Source organism: Chenopodium quinoa, unplaced genomic scaffold (assembly GCF_001683475.1).
Source record: "Chenopodium quinoa cultivar QQ74 unplaced genomic scaffold, ASM168347v1, whole genome shotgun sequence".
Taxonomy (NCBI): domain Eukaryota; kingdom Viridiplantae; phylum Streptophyta; class Magnoliopsida; order Caryophyllales; family Amaranthaceae; genus Chenopodium; species Chenopodium quinoa.
Window position 1 is genome coordinate 2,738,193 of NW_018742720.1, and position 13,097 is coordinate 2,751,289.

General features: G+C 35.7%; 2 protein-coding genes across 2 annotated transcripts; both read right to left on the reverse strand.

Moving 5' to 3' along the window:
• Window positions 1–211: 211 nt before the first annotated feature.
• On the reverse strand, window positions 212–4,838 carry LOC110723183 (superoxide dismutase [Mn], mitochondrial-like). Its single transcript, XM_021902514.1, has 6 exons — window positions 4,428–4,838; window positions 3,257–3,303; window positions 3,045–3,170; window positions 2,902–2,958; window positions 2,602–2,679; window positions 212–641 (listed from the first exon to the last, which is right to left on the reverse strand). Exons 1-6 carry the CDS (start codon window positions 4,720–4,722, stop codon window positions 543–545), a joined length of 702 nt encoding a protein of 233 aa, XP_021758206.1. The 5' UTR covers window positions 4,723–4,838; the 3' UTR covers window positions 212–542.
• A 5,556-nt stretch (window positions 4,839–10,394) lies between these two features.
• Window positions 10,395–11,575, reverse strand: LOC110722995 (F-box protein At2g05970-like). The gene is made up of 2 exons (XM_021902268.1): window positions 11,336–11,575; window positions 10,395–11,243 (listed from the first exon to the last, which is right to left on the reverse strand). Exons 1-2 carry the CDS (start codon window positions 11,573–11,575, stop codon window positions 10,395–10,397), a joined length of 1,089 nt encoding a protein of 362 aa, XP_021757960.1.
• Window positions 11,576–13,097: the final 1,522 nt, after the last annotated feature.

The window sequence follows — 13,097 nt, forward strand, 5'->3', positions numbered from 1 at the left end:
CATTCAGTCTATGCGTCTGCACTTGTCCACAATAACATATCGACGTTTTGATGGAACAAGGGAAGACAGAAGACGTGATATGTTTGCTGTTCTCTGAACTTAAAGCATGGCATAACAGAAATTGTAGGATAGCATGACAAGCTTTTGCTATACAAGTAGGATGATTACTAAGCTTGGGTGCTGTACGGAGCTACTCTTGGAACTTTGGAAGCAGCAAGAATGGGTATCTCACCCGATATCGCATAACCACATACTATGGTGTACTGACTAACAGATTTTGGAAGGTAAAATAACATATGGAGTAAATAGGAACAGAAGATCTGCACACAATCTACATGAAAAAGCCTCAGTGAGTGTCAGTAGTTAAGACAAGTTTATTAATCTGTCAAAAACACAGAACATTGAAACGGGAATACGAGACCCTGGAGAGGAAAGGAAGCCTGTTTGTGGATGAGACAACAAAGCAGACCTGCACAACATGGCTTTCCTCTCTTTCTAAAGCATTATATTTATTCCTCTGCCAAATGATGGTATGTAACAGCTTAGTGGCTGGGGCATTCTTTTTCATACACCTCGCTTGCATGTTTCCAGTTCATAATCTTCCAGATGTTCTTCAGATAATCAGGTCTCACATTCTTGTACTGCAAGAGGGAAAAACAGCAGAAATGTCAACAAAACATGCATGGATATACACAAAAGGCTAGCTTATGTTCATATATGCAAGACAGGAAAATAACATGCATGGAGCACAGAGGACATTAGATTTCCAAAACAAGAAAGAATTATTAGCAAATTAAGTTAGAAATTAGCAAGATTAAGTTTTTTAGAAAAAAGGATTTGGTTTTGTTCTCTTATACTCATGCTATTGGTTTAAATTTGATGTCTTTGGTAGACGCTAAATGGCCTTTAATCAATAAGTTAGTCCACAAGAAAACATAGATCCTCTATTCGTTTGAAGTCATTGCAAGCTGGATAGCATGCCAGCAGTTTGGCTCCTAAGGCATCAACTGGGACAATAGGCAGGGTCCTGGTTCAGCGATTTTGCAGGGGAGGACAAAATGGGTGGTGGGCTCTTCCTCTCTGCAAGTCTACCCCATTCCGGTTGTATAAAGAGGATCAAATTGGAGGAAGGCATGAGAGAAATAGACTTAACAATCAAATTTGGCTTTGACCTTGCTTGGTGAAGTGAGGAAGAAATTAGGGCTATGTAATTTGATATAAGTTTGAAGGTTTTCTCTCTGCTCCCCCATCCCCCCTCCCACTTTCCCCTTCTCATCTATCTTTGTTTTGTTATTGCCATTGATCAAAAGAAATGACATCTATCTGAAGCTGAAATTCAATCGGAATCACAGGGGTGAGTAATTTTTGAAGAAGATTGTATGCTAAATATTTTGTCAGGTTATAGAGTTGAGGAAAAGAATGATGCGTAGAATATAAGGGGCTTCTTAATGGCAAAGGTACTTGGGGTATTGAATGACCCCTTTGAGGAGCATGGGGGTTAGAGATGAATCTCTTTGTTGTCTATGTTAGTATGTTATAAAAGACTTTAGTTGTTCATCTAATTCAGTAAGGATATTGATATGCTCTGTTTCCGCATACTTGAGAGGAAGTGGAATCCTACGGTAGATAGCTCAGACTAACATGCATTCCACCTCGCAGACACTCAATATTTGCTTCAACAACATCTGCCTCAAAGGTTCAAATTCCTGATGCCTAATAAAAAGAAAATAGAAGATGAAAACCCATAGCTTGTAAACTTTTTATGCTGGCACTTTTTAAAAATCCCACAGCTTGTTACCTCAAAGGCCTATTACGTATTCTATGCTGTGCAACCGGTTTCTAAGACCATCTTGGTATGTTGACTTCAAGAGGTTTACTAGCGCTCAGCTTTATCTATCAAAAGATACATATCCATTACGTAACCTTTCAAGGACTCATCTAGGTGGCAAACCCCTACATCCTTAAACAATGCACATTGCACAAGAGTAATTTTTCTGAAGTAAAGTTTAAAAAGGTCCAAACGCACAGTTTCACCCCTATTTAATAAAGGACTATAGATAGGCTGCTTCCCAGAGACAAGCTAACAACAGAAATGCCAAGAATCACCAAGATAAGGAGAGGGCTAAAATGTGAGCAGTTATTGCAGTGTAGAAATATTTAGTACAGTTTAGAGGTTCCTCTGTCTGCAAGCTTCAAAAGTCAAACTAGAAACAACTGAGCTCATAATGCAGCCAATGGAGGCAAAGGAACATTGACTAGGCTGAATAGAGATTGGCTTCCCAGAAAGGCCAGTCATGAGCTCATGACCCATTATCAGTTTATATCTTTTTCTTTACCATAAAATAGAATATACTAAAAGTGCAATCTGGTTAAAATAGCAATTTGATGTGAACAAACTACAACTTTCTGCTTACTTCATCAATATATAAAGTAAACCAAGAAGGAAAACGCGAACAAAAATTCTGCAGGTTTTCTAAGAAGGACAAATAATGAAATTTTTTGACCACATACAAGCGAGAGTCCAACATTAGAGACCAAAAACGTTCAAATCATTAAAATAAAAAGAAAACAAAGAAAAAGAGAATATCTTTAAAGAATTACCTGTAGGTAGTACGCATGCTCCCACACATCTATACCAAGTATAGGAACCAAACTTGGTCCTTTAGTTACCAGAGGGTCCTGACACAATAAAAAAAATTAGCTGTCATTAACAACAACCATACAGACTAGAAAACCCAACAGCCAACATGCAAATGAAAGAGGATACTATCACAGTATAACTCTGTCTTAATTTGAGTACAAAGGAATTTCCTTCTAAGAACATCACGTTAGAAACACAAGAAATTTCAAGCTTTGCTCCTATTAATTAAAGAAAACAATCTGGGGCCTCTGGGCATTCACCTGATTTGGAGTGGTTTCAACAAGAAGCTTCTTCGACTGTGTGTCAAGTCCAAGCCACTGCTCCAATGAATTCAGATTATCACACAGTTAAGAAGGGGTAAAAGAAGAAAGGTCAACTAAAGGTTTCTAAGACTGAAACTTACCACCCATCCAGAACCTTGTAAGGCAGCTCCTTCAGCATTCATTTTCTGGATAAGAGCTTCCAGAGAGCCAAAGTTTGAATCAATTGCCCAACCCAGTGAAGCTTTTGGAGGCTCACCACCTCCTTGCTGCAACAATGTCATGATATCATTTACATCATCTGTCTAATTTCACACAAACTAGATAACAATAATACCTCAGTACTGACACTTACACTAATTGGAGCAAGATTCTTCCAGAAAATAGAGTGATTTACATGACCTGCCATTAAATTTGTCCAAAATCAACTCAAAGATATGAATAAAACACTGATTAAAAGGTAGGATCTGTAGGAAGCAAAGAATACATTGAAACATCATGGAATAATTAGACATATAATGCCAAAAGACAATGTAGGAGACAATGCATAAAATCAATCAGTTGACAACTATTGAAATTCCGGCAGGAAGGATAATACAGAAGCAGTTAAGATTCTTGGAAGACCACAAGTCCACAATCTGCAAGTACAATGGCAACAAGACAGCTTCGGAAAACACTAGACACAAGCCAGTAATTGTCCGTCTTGCTGCTCACACTTCGTAGATGCAATCTTCTTCAATCCTTTTTCAACCTCTTAACACTCAAAACAAATTTGATGAAACCTGTTTCAACAGATTCTCACAGAGCAATGGCGTTGAGAAAACCTCTCATATCTACCAAAGTACCAAGTATTGCTAATACCCTCCCCCTTCCCCTTGACTTTTGCAACCTAAAGAAGTCAATTCCAATATTCCACCACCACATAATTTAAGGTCACATAGACTTCACTTTCAAGTCTTAATTCACAACCATATAACTGAAGACTTCGTAATTTGATAAGAGCTGTACAAATTTCACAGCGAAACTGCGAAAGATGACTCTAATCGGTTGAAGGAATTCAAAACTGTTTACTCATATAACTCCAATTTGCAATCAAATGAGTTAAAATCTTATCACAAAAGAAGTAATGCTTCTAATTCACAGAAATACAACTGAAGACTTCAAAATACAATAAGATCTTAATGAATCTCACAGTGAAAGAAATTAAAATTGTTCTCATATAGCATATGCCTCCAATCTATAATCTGATGAATAAAAACTATTACAAACAACTAAGATTTGCATTTAAGTATCCAAATTTTATATTGAATCACTCAAACAATTACTACAATCGAAATCGAAAGTTAGAGCAATCGTGAAAAAATCAAGAACATTTCATCATCGTTGTACGACTCGAATCTAATAAAGTCAAATTGATGAAAACTTGTAGACAAATTCAAATTCCAGAAAAATCAAGAATCCGAGCTCATAACATGAAAAATCAAAGCATAAGAAAAATTAAAGAGGAGAGAGAGAGAGAATCGAACCTCCGCCATTGAATTTAATGGCGCTTTGAAGCTTGACGACAGACGAAGCATCGCCTTTAGCAATAGCATCATCGAGCTGCTCAAGAGCTTTGTTGTAGTTAGTGATGTAAGTCTGATGATGCTTCTGATGATGAAGCTGCATGATTTCGCCGCTAATGGCAGGCTCAAGAGCGCCATAGTCGTACGGAAGGTCAGGGAGAGAGAAAGTCTGCAACGATCGACATTGATGAAGAAGTCCTTGGTTTGAAGATGCAGAAGCTAGGGTTTTTCTGGTCATCAGAGTTCGGAGCGCCATTTTTGTCGAAGCTTTTTTTTCGAGGAGCTTCGGTTGGAAATGGGAAAGAGGAGAGAGAGTGAAGGAGAAAGGTAATGCTAGCCGCTGCCTGCTGGTGTGGATTATATAAAGGGGAGGTACAAGTGTGTGTGTTAGACTATGAACAAGTTATTGGTTTTGGACGGTGTGGGTTTAGATGGCACCCTTGTATTTTGTCCACGTCGTCTTTCGAATTAGGTACTCTGTAGTTAGGGTTGAAACTAATACTCCCTCCGTTTTTAGATACTTAGGGTCTGTTCTCATTGATTGAACTTAACTGAGCTGAAATGAACTGAATATTTTATAAGAGAAAGAAATTAGGAGTTGAGCTGAGCTGAACTGAACTGAACTGAATTTCAACGTAAGAGAACAGTCTCTTACTCAATTTCTCCATGTGCGGAGTTTTAGGAGAAATTAGATAAAGTAATAATATATTAAGGTAGTGGAATAGGCGGAAAAATAAAAAATTATAAAAAGAAAAAGTAGTGAAGAGAATTGGAGGAAAGAGAATATGAAATTAATAAAATATAATCATGGTGGGTCCACTAGGTGAGAGAAATTAGTTAAATATTGTAAAAACTTTCCAAATAAGGAAATTGGGCAAGTATTTAAAAATGACCGAAAAAAGAAAGTGAAGCAAGTATTTACAAAAAGGAGGGAGTACAATTTATAACCGAACTGAATTGGAAATTAATCCAAATTATGCAGTTCAATTTTATTTTAATATGGTTTGGTGTGGTCTGAGATTTTATAAAAAAATGTGGTTTGATTTCGATTTTAGGATTTGAAAATTCGAAAACCAAACCGCAATATAAGCCTATATGTAAATTATAACCAAATCTAATTTTCAGCCCTACTATATAAGACAAAAACCAATTAGCCTTGCATTTCTATGAACTATAGGAGGAAGCTTAAGGGTCTGTTCACATTTACTGAACTGAGTTGAACTGAACTAAACTGATTAGAGTTGCAATGAACTGAATTGGACTGATTGGAGCTGAACTGAATTGAATAGAGCTGAAATGAATATTTTATGAGAAAAGGAAATTAGGAGCTGAACTGAACTGATTGGAGCTGAAGTTAACAGGCCCGAACTCGAGCATTATTTTGATCACTTGTAGCCACTTGAACAGTTGTAGGAATTTGTACATTTCTAGAAGCTCTCAGAGGAATTTGAGCACTATTTTGAACTCTTGGAGCTTTAGCAGTAACTTAGAACATTTTTAGGAATTGTGGCAACAAAGCAATATTAAAAGGATCGAATTGGAAAAAAAAAAAAAAAAAGAACCTAGTTGTCCTCTCATCTTTCCTCTTCTGTTTTAGGGTTTATAATATTTTGGTTGTTTAGGCTGAAATAGTCTAATTTAGTCTAATTTCTTCGAAGATTAGACTATTTTTGACCCTTTTATTTTGTTTTTCTATAGTGTTACATTTTAAGTTTCAAGAAATCTACACAAGTGGTGTAGATATTAGTTTGTCTCCGTATGTACATGTGGTGGAGTCGTTAGTTTTTTTTAGTTTAATTGTTTGTTTTTTGTTAGGCCGGATTTATTTGTGTGTAAGGGCTTATCAAAATATCAATCATCTTTTGCCCTCAATTTGTTTGTAATCATTATTTGAATCACTTGAACGCATTTGATAATTCGACAACGGTTATCGAATTATCAAATGTGTTTAAGCGAATCAAATAATTATCATCCTTTGGCTATAACAAATCGTTAGACCGTTTCTCAGAAAAGGCTGCATTTTTCAGCAATGCGCACAAGGAATGTACCACATTGTAAGATATTTTCAACGACCTTATGAAGGAACCTTTATTTGATTCTAATTTATGTATGTATTTGTGTAAGGAGGGTGTGTCCATCGTAAGAGATCCTTCTCCTCTATGCCCATGACCCTTTAAAGCCTAGAATTTTACACTTTTTTAGGGTGTGTTAGGATTTGAATTCATGACTGTTTTGGGGACCTTGAATTAGAGTTGATCCTATCGTTACGCTTTTTTGGAAAAAAAAACTAATAAGGAGTCGCCAATGAGTTTTAACTCATAAACCTCATTCATGCCTTTCTCCCAAGTAGAGTTCAAGGGATATTTAGCATGACTTTTACCTATGCCGAAATTGGTCTACTTATACCAGAAATGAGTTCGGAAGCGAAGACACTAAAATAACGTTTCTTTCCGGGAGGAATCGTCTCTACTTGCTTTTCCTTTTTCACAATTTCACCACCAAACAATGTATGCAACGTGATACCTAAAACTAAATTAGTTCACTACTAAAAAAAAAGCCCATTTTCGACGGAAAAATTCCGTCGGAAACACCCTGAAATCCATCGGAAAACCCGTTTTCGACGGAATTTCCGTCGAAAGCGGTTGTTGGAAAACGGTTGGTAGGAAAACGACCTTTTTAGACGAAAATTCCGTCATAACCAGTTTTTCGATGGAATTCATTTGTCGGAAGTGATTTTTCGGCACCGGAAAAATCCGTCGTAAACGTCTGACGGACACAATTCCATCATAAATTTGCGAGGGGAATTCCCTCGAAAATCATTCTAAAAAAAAAAAAAAACATGCGGCGCCAGGCCACCCTCAGCAGTGCCACCAACCTCCACCGCCGCGCCGCTAATAAAAAAAAATTATGAACAACCACCATCGCCACCAGCCCCATCACCCTAACTAACCTAGACCCAATCCTATTCACCCTAACCGACCCACCCATCAAACCCTAAAACTACCAACCACAACCGCCACCCACCTAACCTTCAAACCGACCCAAACCATAACCTACACCAACTATTATATATTTGATATCCTTTATATGTGATGAGATACACCTTAAGTACAATTTTTAAAAACTTGTGTAATAAATATTAGATGTTTATAAAGCCATTAAATAAGATCAGTGACATGTCAGTATATCTCCCTGTTAAAAATCAAAAATTTATCATCTAGATGTGTATTCTACCTGAAAATGAAGGGAAAAGATAGATTTGTAGGTAATGTGGTGATAAGGTTGGCTCTATAAGTGGGTGTTGAATGTTGATCCTTAGTAATAGGAAGTGATCAAGGATTAAATGAGTAAAGCAGGTCATAGATTATGTAAAAATTCTAGTATGGTCACTCTCGCAATGACCATCACTATACTTAATTTTCATTGGTTGTTTTTAGATTTATTTTTTTAGCTTGGTCAAACCTTATTTAAGGGTAGTTAAGGTATTTTGCTTTTTTAATTCATTTTCTTATTTTTCAGATTTCAATTATTGATTTTCTGAAATTCTTAATTTAATTTCGAAATTATTTTATCTAAATCTAATTTAATAAAATCTAAAATTAAGACAAAAAAAAATTAAAAATCGAAAATTTGTTCTTCGTCGTTCTTCGACGTTCATCAATGTTCTTCCTAGTTCATCAAAAATTTTCATCAAATAATGAAATCAACCACGATTTTATGTTCCATGTACCTTGATTTCAATCGCGCATCAATTGAGATCGAAAAATAGGCTTGATTTATATAGCCACTGCGCAATTTTATGGTACACATAATCGATTTCTATCACCCTGTGGGTGGTTTCTTAATCTTTGAATTATAGATTTTAATTGTACAAAATCAAGCATCGGATTCGAAAATAGCGATTTAAGGTATAAGAAATAAAAAAATTTAAGTTTTTCGGTAATATATGTTCGTCATGAAAATCTGAGAAGAAACCGTAACACATTATTTTTTTCACAACTTTTTTTGATCCAAAAAATCGAAGATCGAATTATAAACACTGTTTGTGATAAAGGTATTGACCCAAATACAAATATGACATAACCCTAACTGAATTTTATTAATTATAAAAAGATAATGACCAAACGTAACATTGGACATTTCCAATTATTATAATAGAATTTACTTCGATGGCAATTTATAATACGATGAACCTGGACAATGATTCGAACTAATCAATAAACAAAAATTATGGAATCAATATATTTTAAGTATAGAAATTGCATTTTAATATTGGAAATCACTTATTCTAATTATGATTTTTTTTCCTAATAAATTTCTATCTTTTTAAATTTTGAATAGATTATATATTGGAAATCAGTTATTCTAAATAGGATATTTTCCTAATTTATTACCTTTAAAAGTTAAATGATTTTTATCTTTTAAATTTTAAAAAATCTTTACAAACAACAGCGTTAGGGTTCTTTGCTTCACTAAAATAACGTTTCTTTTTGGGAGGAATCGTTATTCTAGCCCTAGTGCGGCCTCTACTTGCTCTTCCTTTTTCACAATTTCATCACCAAACAATGTATGCAACGTGATACCTAAAACTAAGTTACTTCACTACTAAAAAACAGCCCATTTTCGACGGAAAAATTCCGTCGAAAACACCCTGAAATCCATCGAAAAACCCGTTTCTGACGGAATTTCCGCCGTAAGCGGTTGTCGGAAAAGGGTTGGTAGGAAAAACGACCTTTTTAGACGAAAATTCCGTCATAACCAATTTTTTGATGGAATTCATTTGTCGGAAGTGATTTTTCGGCACCGGAAAAATCCGTCGACAACGTTTGACGGACCTAATTCTGTCGTAAATTTGCGAGGGGAATTCCCTCGAAAATCATTCTAAACAAAAAAAAAAACATGCGGCGCCACCCTCAGCAGTGCCACCAACCTCCACCGCTGCTAATAAAAAAAACTTATGAACAACCACCATCGCCACCAGCCCCACCACCCTAACTGACCTAGACCCAATCCTATTCACCCTAACCAACCCACCCACCAATTCATACCCGCCATGGGTGATGGGGCGGGGGTGAATTTTAAGCTATACCCACCCCGCCCCGCCTGACCCGCCCCATACCCGCCCCTCCCCACTGGACCCGCCCCATACCCGCATTATACCCGACCCATATGTACATAAAACATTATACATAACAAAAAAAAAAGTACTAATGAAGTTTCTAGACAAAAAAAGTACCACATCTTATTCATTCTGATGTAAAAATAACCTAGCCGGCACATATCCTCTCACCTCGCCTCTCTCCTCTTACCTCTCACCTCACTCACCGTTCTCAATTTCTCACACCTCTGAATCTCCGCCGGTGAGTTGTGCGAGATCCGATATGACCTTCAAATTCGGTACTCTCTCTAACTCATTTTTTTCCCCCAATTATTTTGCCCACCAATTTTAGTTCAGTCTAATTCAGTTTAACTCCTAATTTATTTCTTTCATAAAATATTCATGTCTGCTTTATATTTTAGTTCAGTTCAGCTCCAATAAATTCAGTTCAGCTCAATAAATGTGAACATACCTTCAGAAACTTACTACAATTAACATATAGATACGGAGTAAGCAAGTACCCAAATAGTTTTTCTTTTATACAAGGAAATATCATTGCAAGACATGTACACATAGTTTTGGTGTGTTAAATATCAGAGTTATTCTCGAAAGGGAAGATCTAAACTCAAAAATACAACAATAAAACTCTGTAAACTTAAGCAAATGTAAATTAATGCTTGTACATTTAAGTTACAAGAATATAAACAAGTTGGAAGACAAAATCGATTTTAGAATTAAATTGCTGGACGAAACCACATGGGACAACAATAGGAAGAGCGTAAGTGGGTGTTATTCTCCAGCTTCAATGGTCGGATGATATTGTCACCCATTTAAAAAACACAAAAGTCATGTCCCGCAAGTTTATCTTTGGTGGCATTAGAACCGAATGTGTAAGTATCTGTAAAGTATATGCAATTGCGTTGGCATCCCATCTCACTTGCACGAACAGACATAGTTGCATTGTTACCCACAAATAGAGCAACATCTTGCAAATCTTTCAACTCTTCCCAACTCCTGTCATCAAACTGAAACTTGTAAACCTTAAAATTAACTGTCTTGTAATGATCAATATCATGTTCACCTTCTCTGACCTTTCCTTCATCGTTTGTTTCCGTCTCAAATATCCTCAATACCAACAGAAGATCCTGACCAGAATTAACTATGTAGGTTTGTATATACGGTACGTAACATCCGTACCAACTTAATGCCAGAGGTTTCTTATTCTGAACATCATCAAGGTTTACCAGTGCAATATTGCCACTCTCATTCACGAATACAAGTCCATCGGTACCAAGATTATCCCTACGGTATAATACATCCATAACCCTCCGGTAAATAGCCCTTTTCTCAGATATAATTGGTGTCCACTGTGTGTCCCCGGGCTTGGCAATTGCAGCTCTAAGATAGGCATCATATATAAGTACCACCACTAAAGTATCACCTGATACCTTAAGTACAACAGCCCTGTTTATGAAATATGCACCAAGGAATTCACCAGAATTATCCCGAAGGAAAGGGATTGTACGGCGACAAGGGAGATCGAGGCAATCCTTGGTAAGAGGGTTAAATAAGTACATGTTATCATCAATCCCATGAGTTAGTATCCAACCATGAGATGATCCCCAACACTTCCTTCCATATCCTAGATCACACTCGACATTGTAACATCTAACTTTCTCCTGCGTTAAATCCCAAACAAGCTTCGAGTAGTATTAATATCATCAAACTTGTCTTCAATACTCCTTGCTGCTACGATAACACTCGACTCTACATGATCGGGTTTTAGATAAGGCCCTATCCATTCATGCTCGGTGATATCCTGGTTGCCATCAGTTAGCATAAGCCACGGCATTTGACACTCCCACTTGTGCTTCAAATTGACTAATTCAGAAGCTTTACGCCACGAACGACACACACCGGAAAAGGCTAGACCGTCCACGAATGATACTATGTGTTTATCGAGTATATTAACCACCAAATCAGTCGGCAGGTCTGCCCAGTTAACCCCCATCTTAACTTTTTTCCTGAAAAAAACAAACAAAACACATCAGCAAACATCATCTTAAACAAGCCAACCACATCATAAACTTCAATAACAATTAGAGGATGTACTAATAATGTGAACAATAACAATCATCCAAATTTAATTTACGAGATAGAAACGATTTTGCAGGAAAAAAAACACACCAAGAATTAACCAAATAATCAGTGAATAACCAACCTATTTCAAACAACAATTTAGATCCACCATAAATCCTTTTATTTATTTATTTATTTTAATGAAAGTTAGAACAGAAATTAGGAAATAATTTCTTTTTAACTAATTTTTGTTGGATTAGGAGCTTAGAAGTAATTATGTACTCCACATCTAAATTAAAAATAAAAGTAAATAAATTAAGAATTTTTTTTAAAAAAATAAATACTACGTACATAATTATCTACATCTAAGAGCTTAGAGATCTATTTGAACTCAATAGCATGACCAGTGGCCCTATAGAAGGCCCCATTAGTATTCTCTTATATATCTCTCATTCTATTCTACATCATTATAATTTTATCGATATAGTACAAGTTGTGTAACATATTTTTTTAAGGTAAGAAGAAGGATCCTACTTAATCGACACTTCTCATAGGTTTAGCCAGCCCAACTCCACAGGTCATCGCTTTGAAAGTAGAGGGGGGAAATAAGGGAATCCCTCTACTCCCAAGCATTTTGTAGTTGGTGGGGTTCAAACTCATGACCTCAAAGTCACAAGGTGAGTTCCCCAACTTCACCAAGCTTTGCTTGGTATATTATTATTATTATTATTATTATTATTATTATTATTATTATTATTATTATGGTTTTGTACAATTATAGTATATTAGTATCATACCCATATATATAGAATATACCATCAACATTCTAATATACATGAATTTTATTATCGTCTTTTGTCAAAAAAAAAAAGATATTTTATTACCAACAACCTTAACATTTTATTACTTATACATTCTAAATTTGATTTATTTTTTTAAAGAATTGTAAATTTGATTTAATTAATAGTATGTATTTAATTAGTTTAATATTCTTGTATATGATATTGTAATTACAAATAAAATTATAATATTATTAGTGTTATCTTAATGCATTATCCTTTGAAGCTAAGCTTTAATTAAGACATTAAGAGAATAATTTTAAAAAATTGTTTGAAGTGTAAAAATATTTTTAGAAACAAATGTTAATTATATCGAGCTTCTAACGAGCTTTCGAGTCGAGTAGTGGCTTGCTCGACTCGACTCGTTAGAGTTTTGAATTGATTGTTGATCAAGTATTAAGCTCGCGAGTAGCCCGCGAGCTGTCTCGTCTCATAAGCAGCCTAATTTTAGTCTCCATCCCTCCCCCCTAGATATAGAATTTTGAGAGATAAGGGATTTTGTTTTGTTTCTTGTTCCATCTCGCTCTATAATCCATGTCTCTCTCGTTTCCTCTAAACAAACTTGATGCATAAGTACAACAAATTTGTTTGGATTAAAGCTATAACATCATAGGT

Excerpts from the sequence above, each read along its gene's own strand:
- LOC110723183 (XM_021902514.1), bottom strand. The coding sequence starts at position 4,722 with ATGGCGCTCCGAACTCTGATGACCAGAAAAACCCTAGCTTCTGCATCT. Across the intron at positions 2,959-3,044 it reads TACAAGGTTCTGGATGGGTG|TGGCTTGGACTTGACACACA; the intron begins GTAAGTTTCAGT and ends TCATTGGAGCAG. Across the intron at positions 2,680-2,901 it reads TTGAAACCACTCCAAATCAG|GACCCTCTGGTAACTAAAGG; the intron begins GTGAATGCCCAG and ends TTATTGTGTCAG.
- LOC110722995 (XM_021902268.1), bottom strand. The coding sequence starts at position 11,575 with ATGGGGGTTAACTGGGCAGACCTGCCGACTGATTTGGTGGTTAATATA. Across the intron at positions 11,244-11,335 it reads CTTATCTAAAACCCGATCAT|GAGAAAGTTAGATGTTACAA; the intron begins GTAGAGTCGAGT and ends GATTTAACGCAG.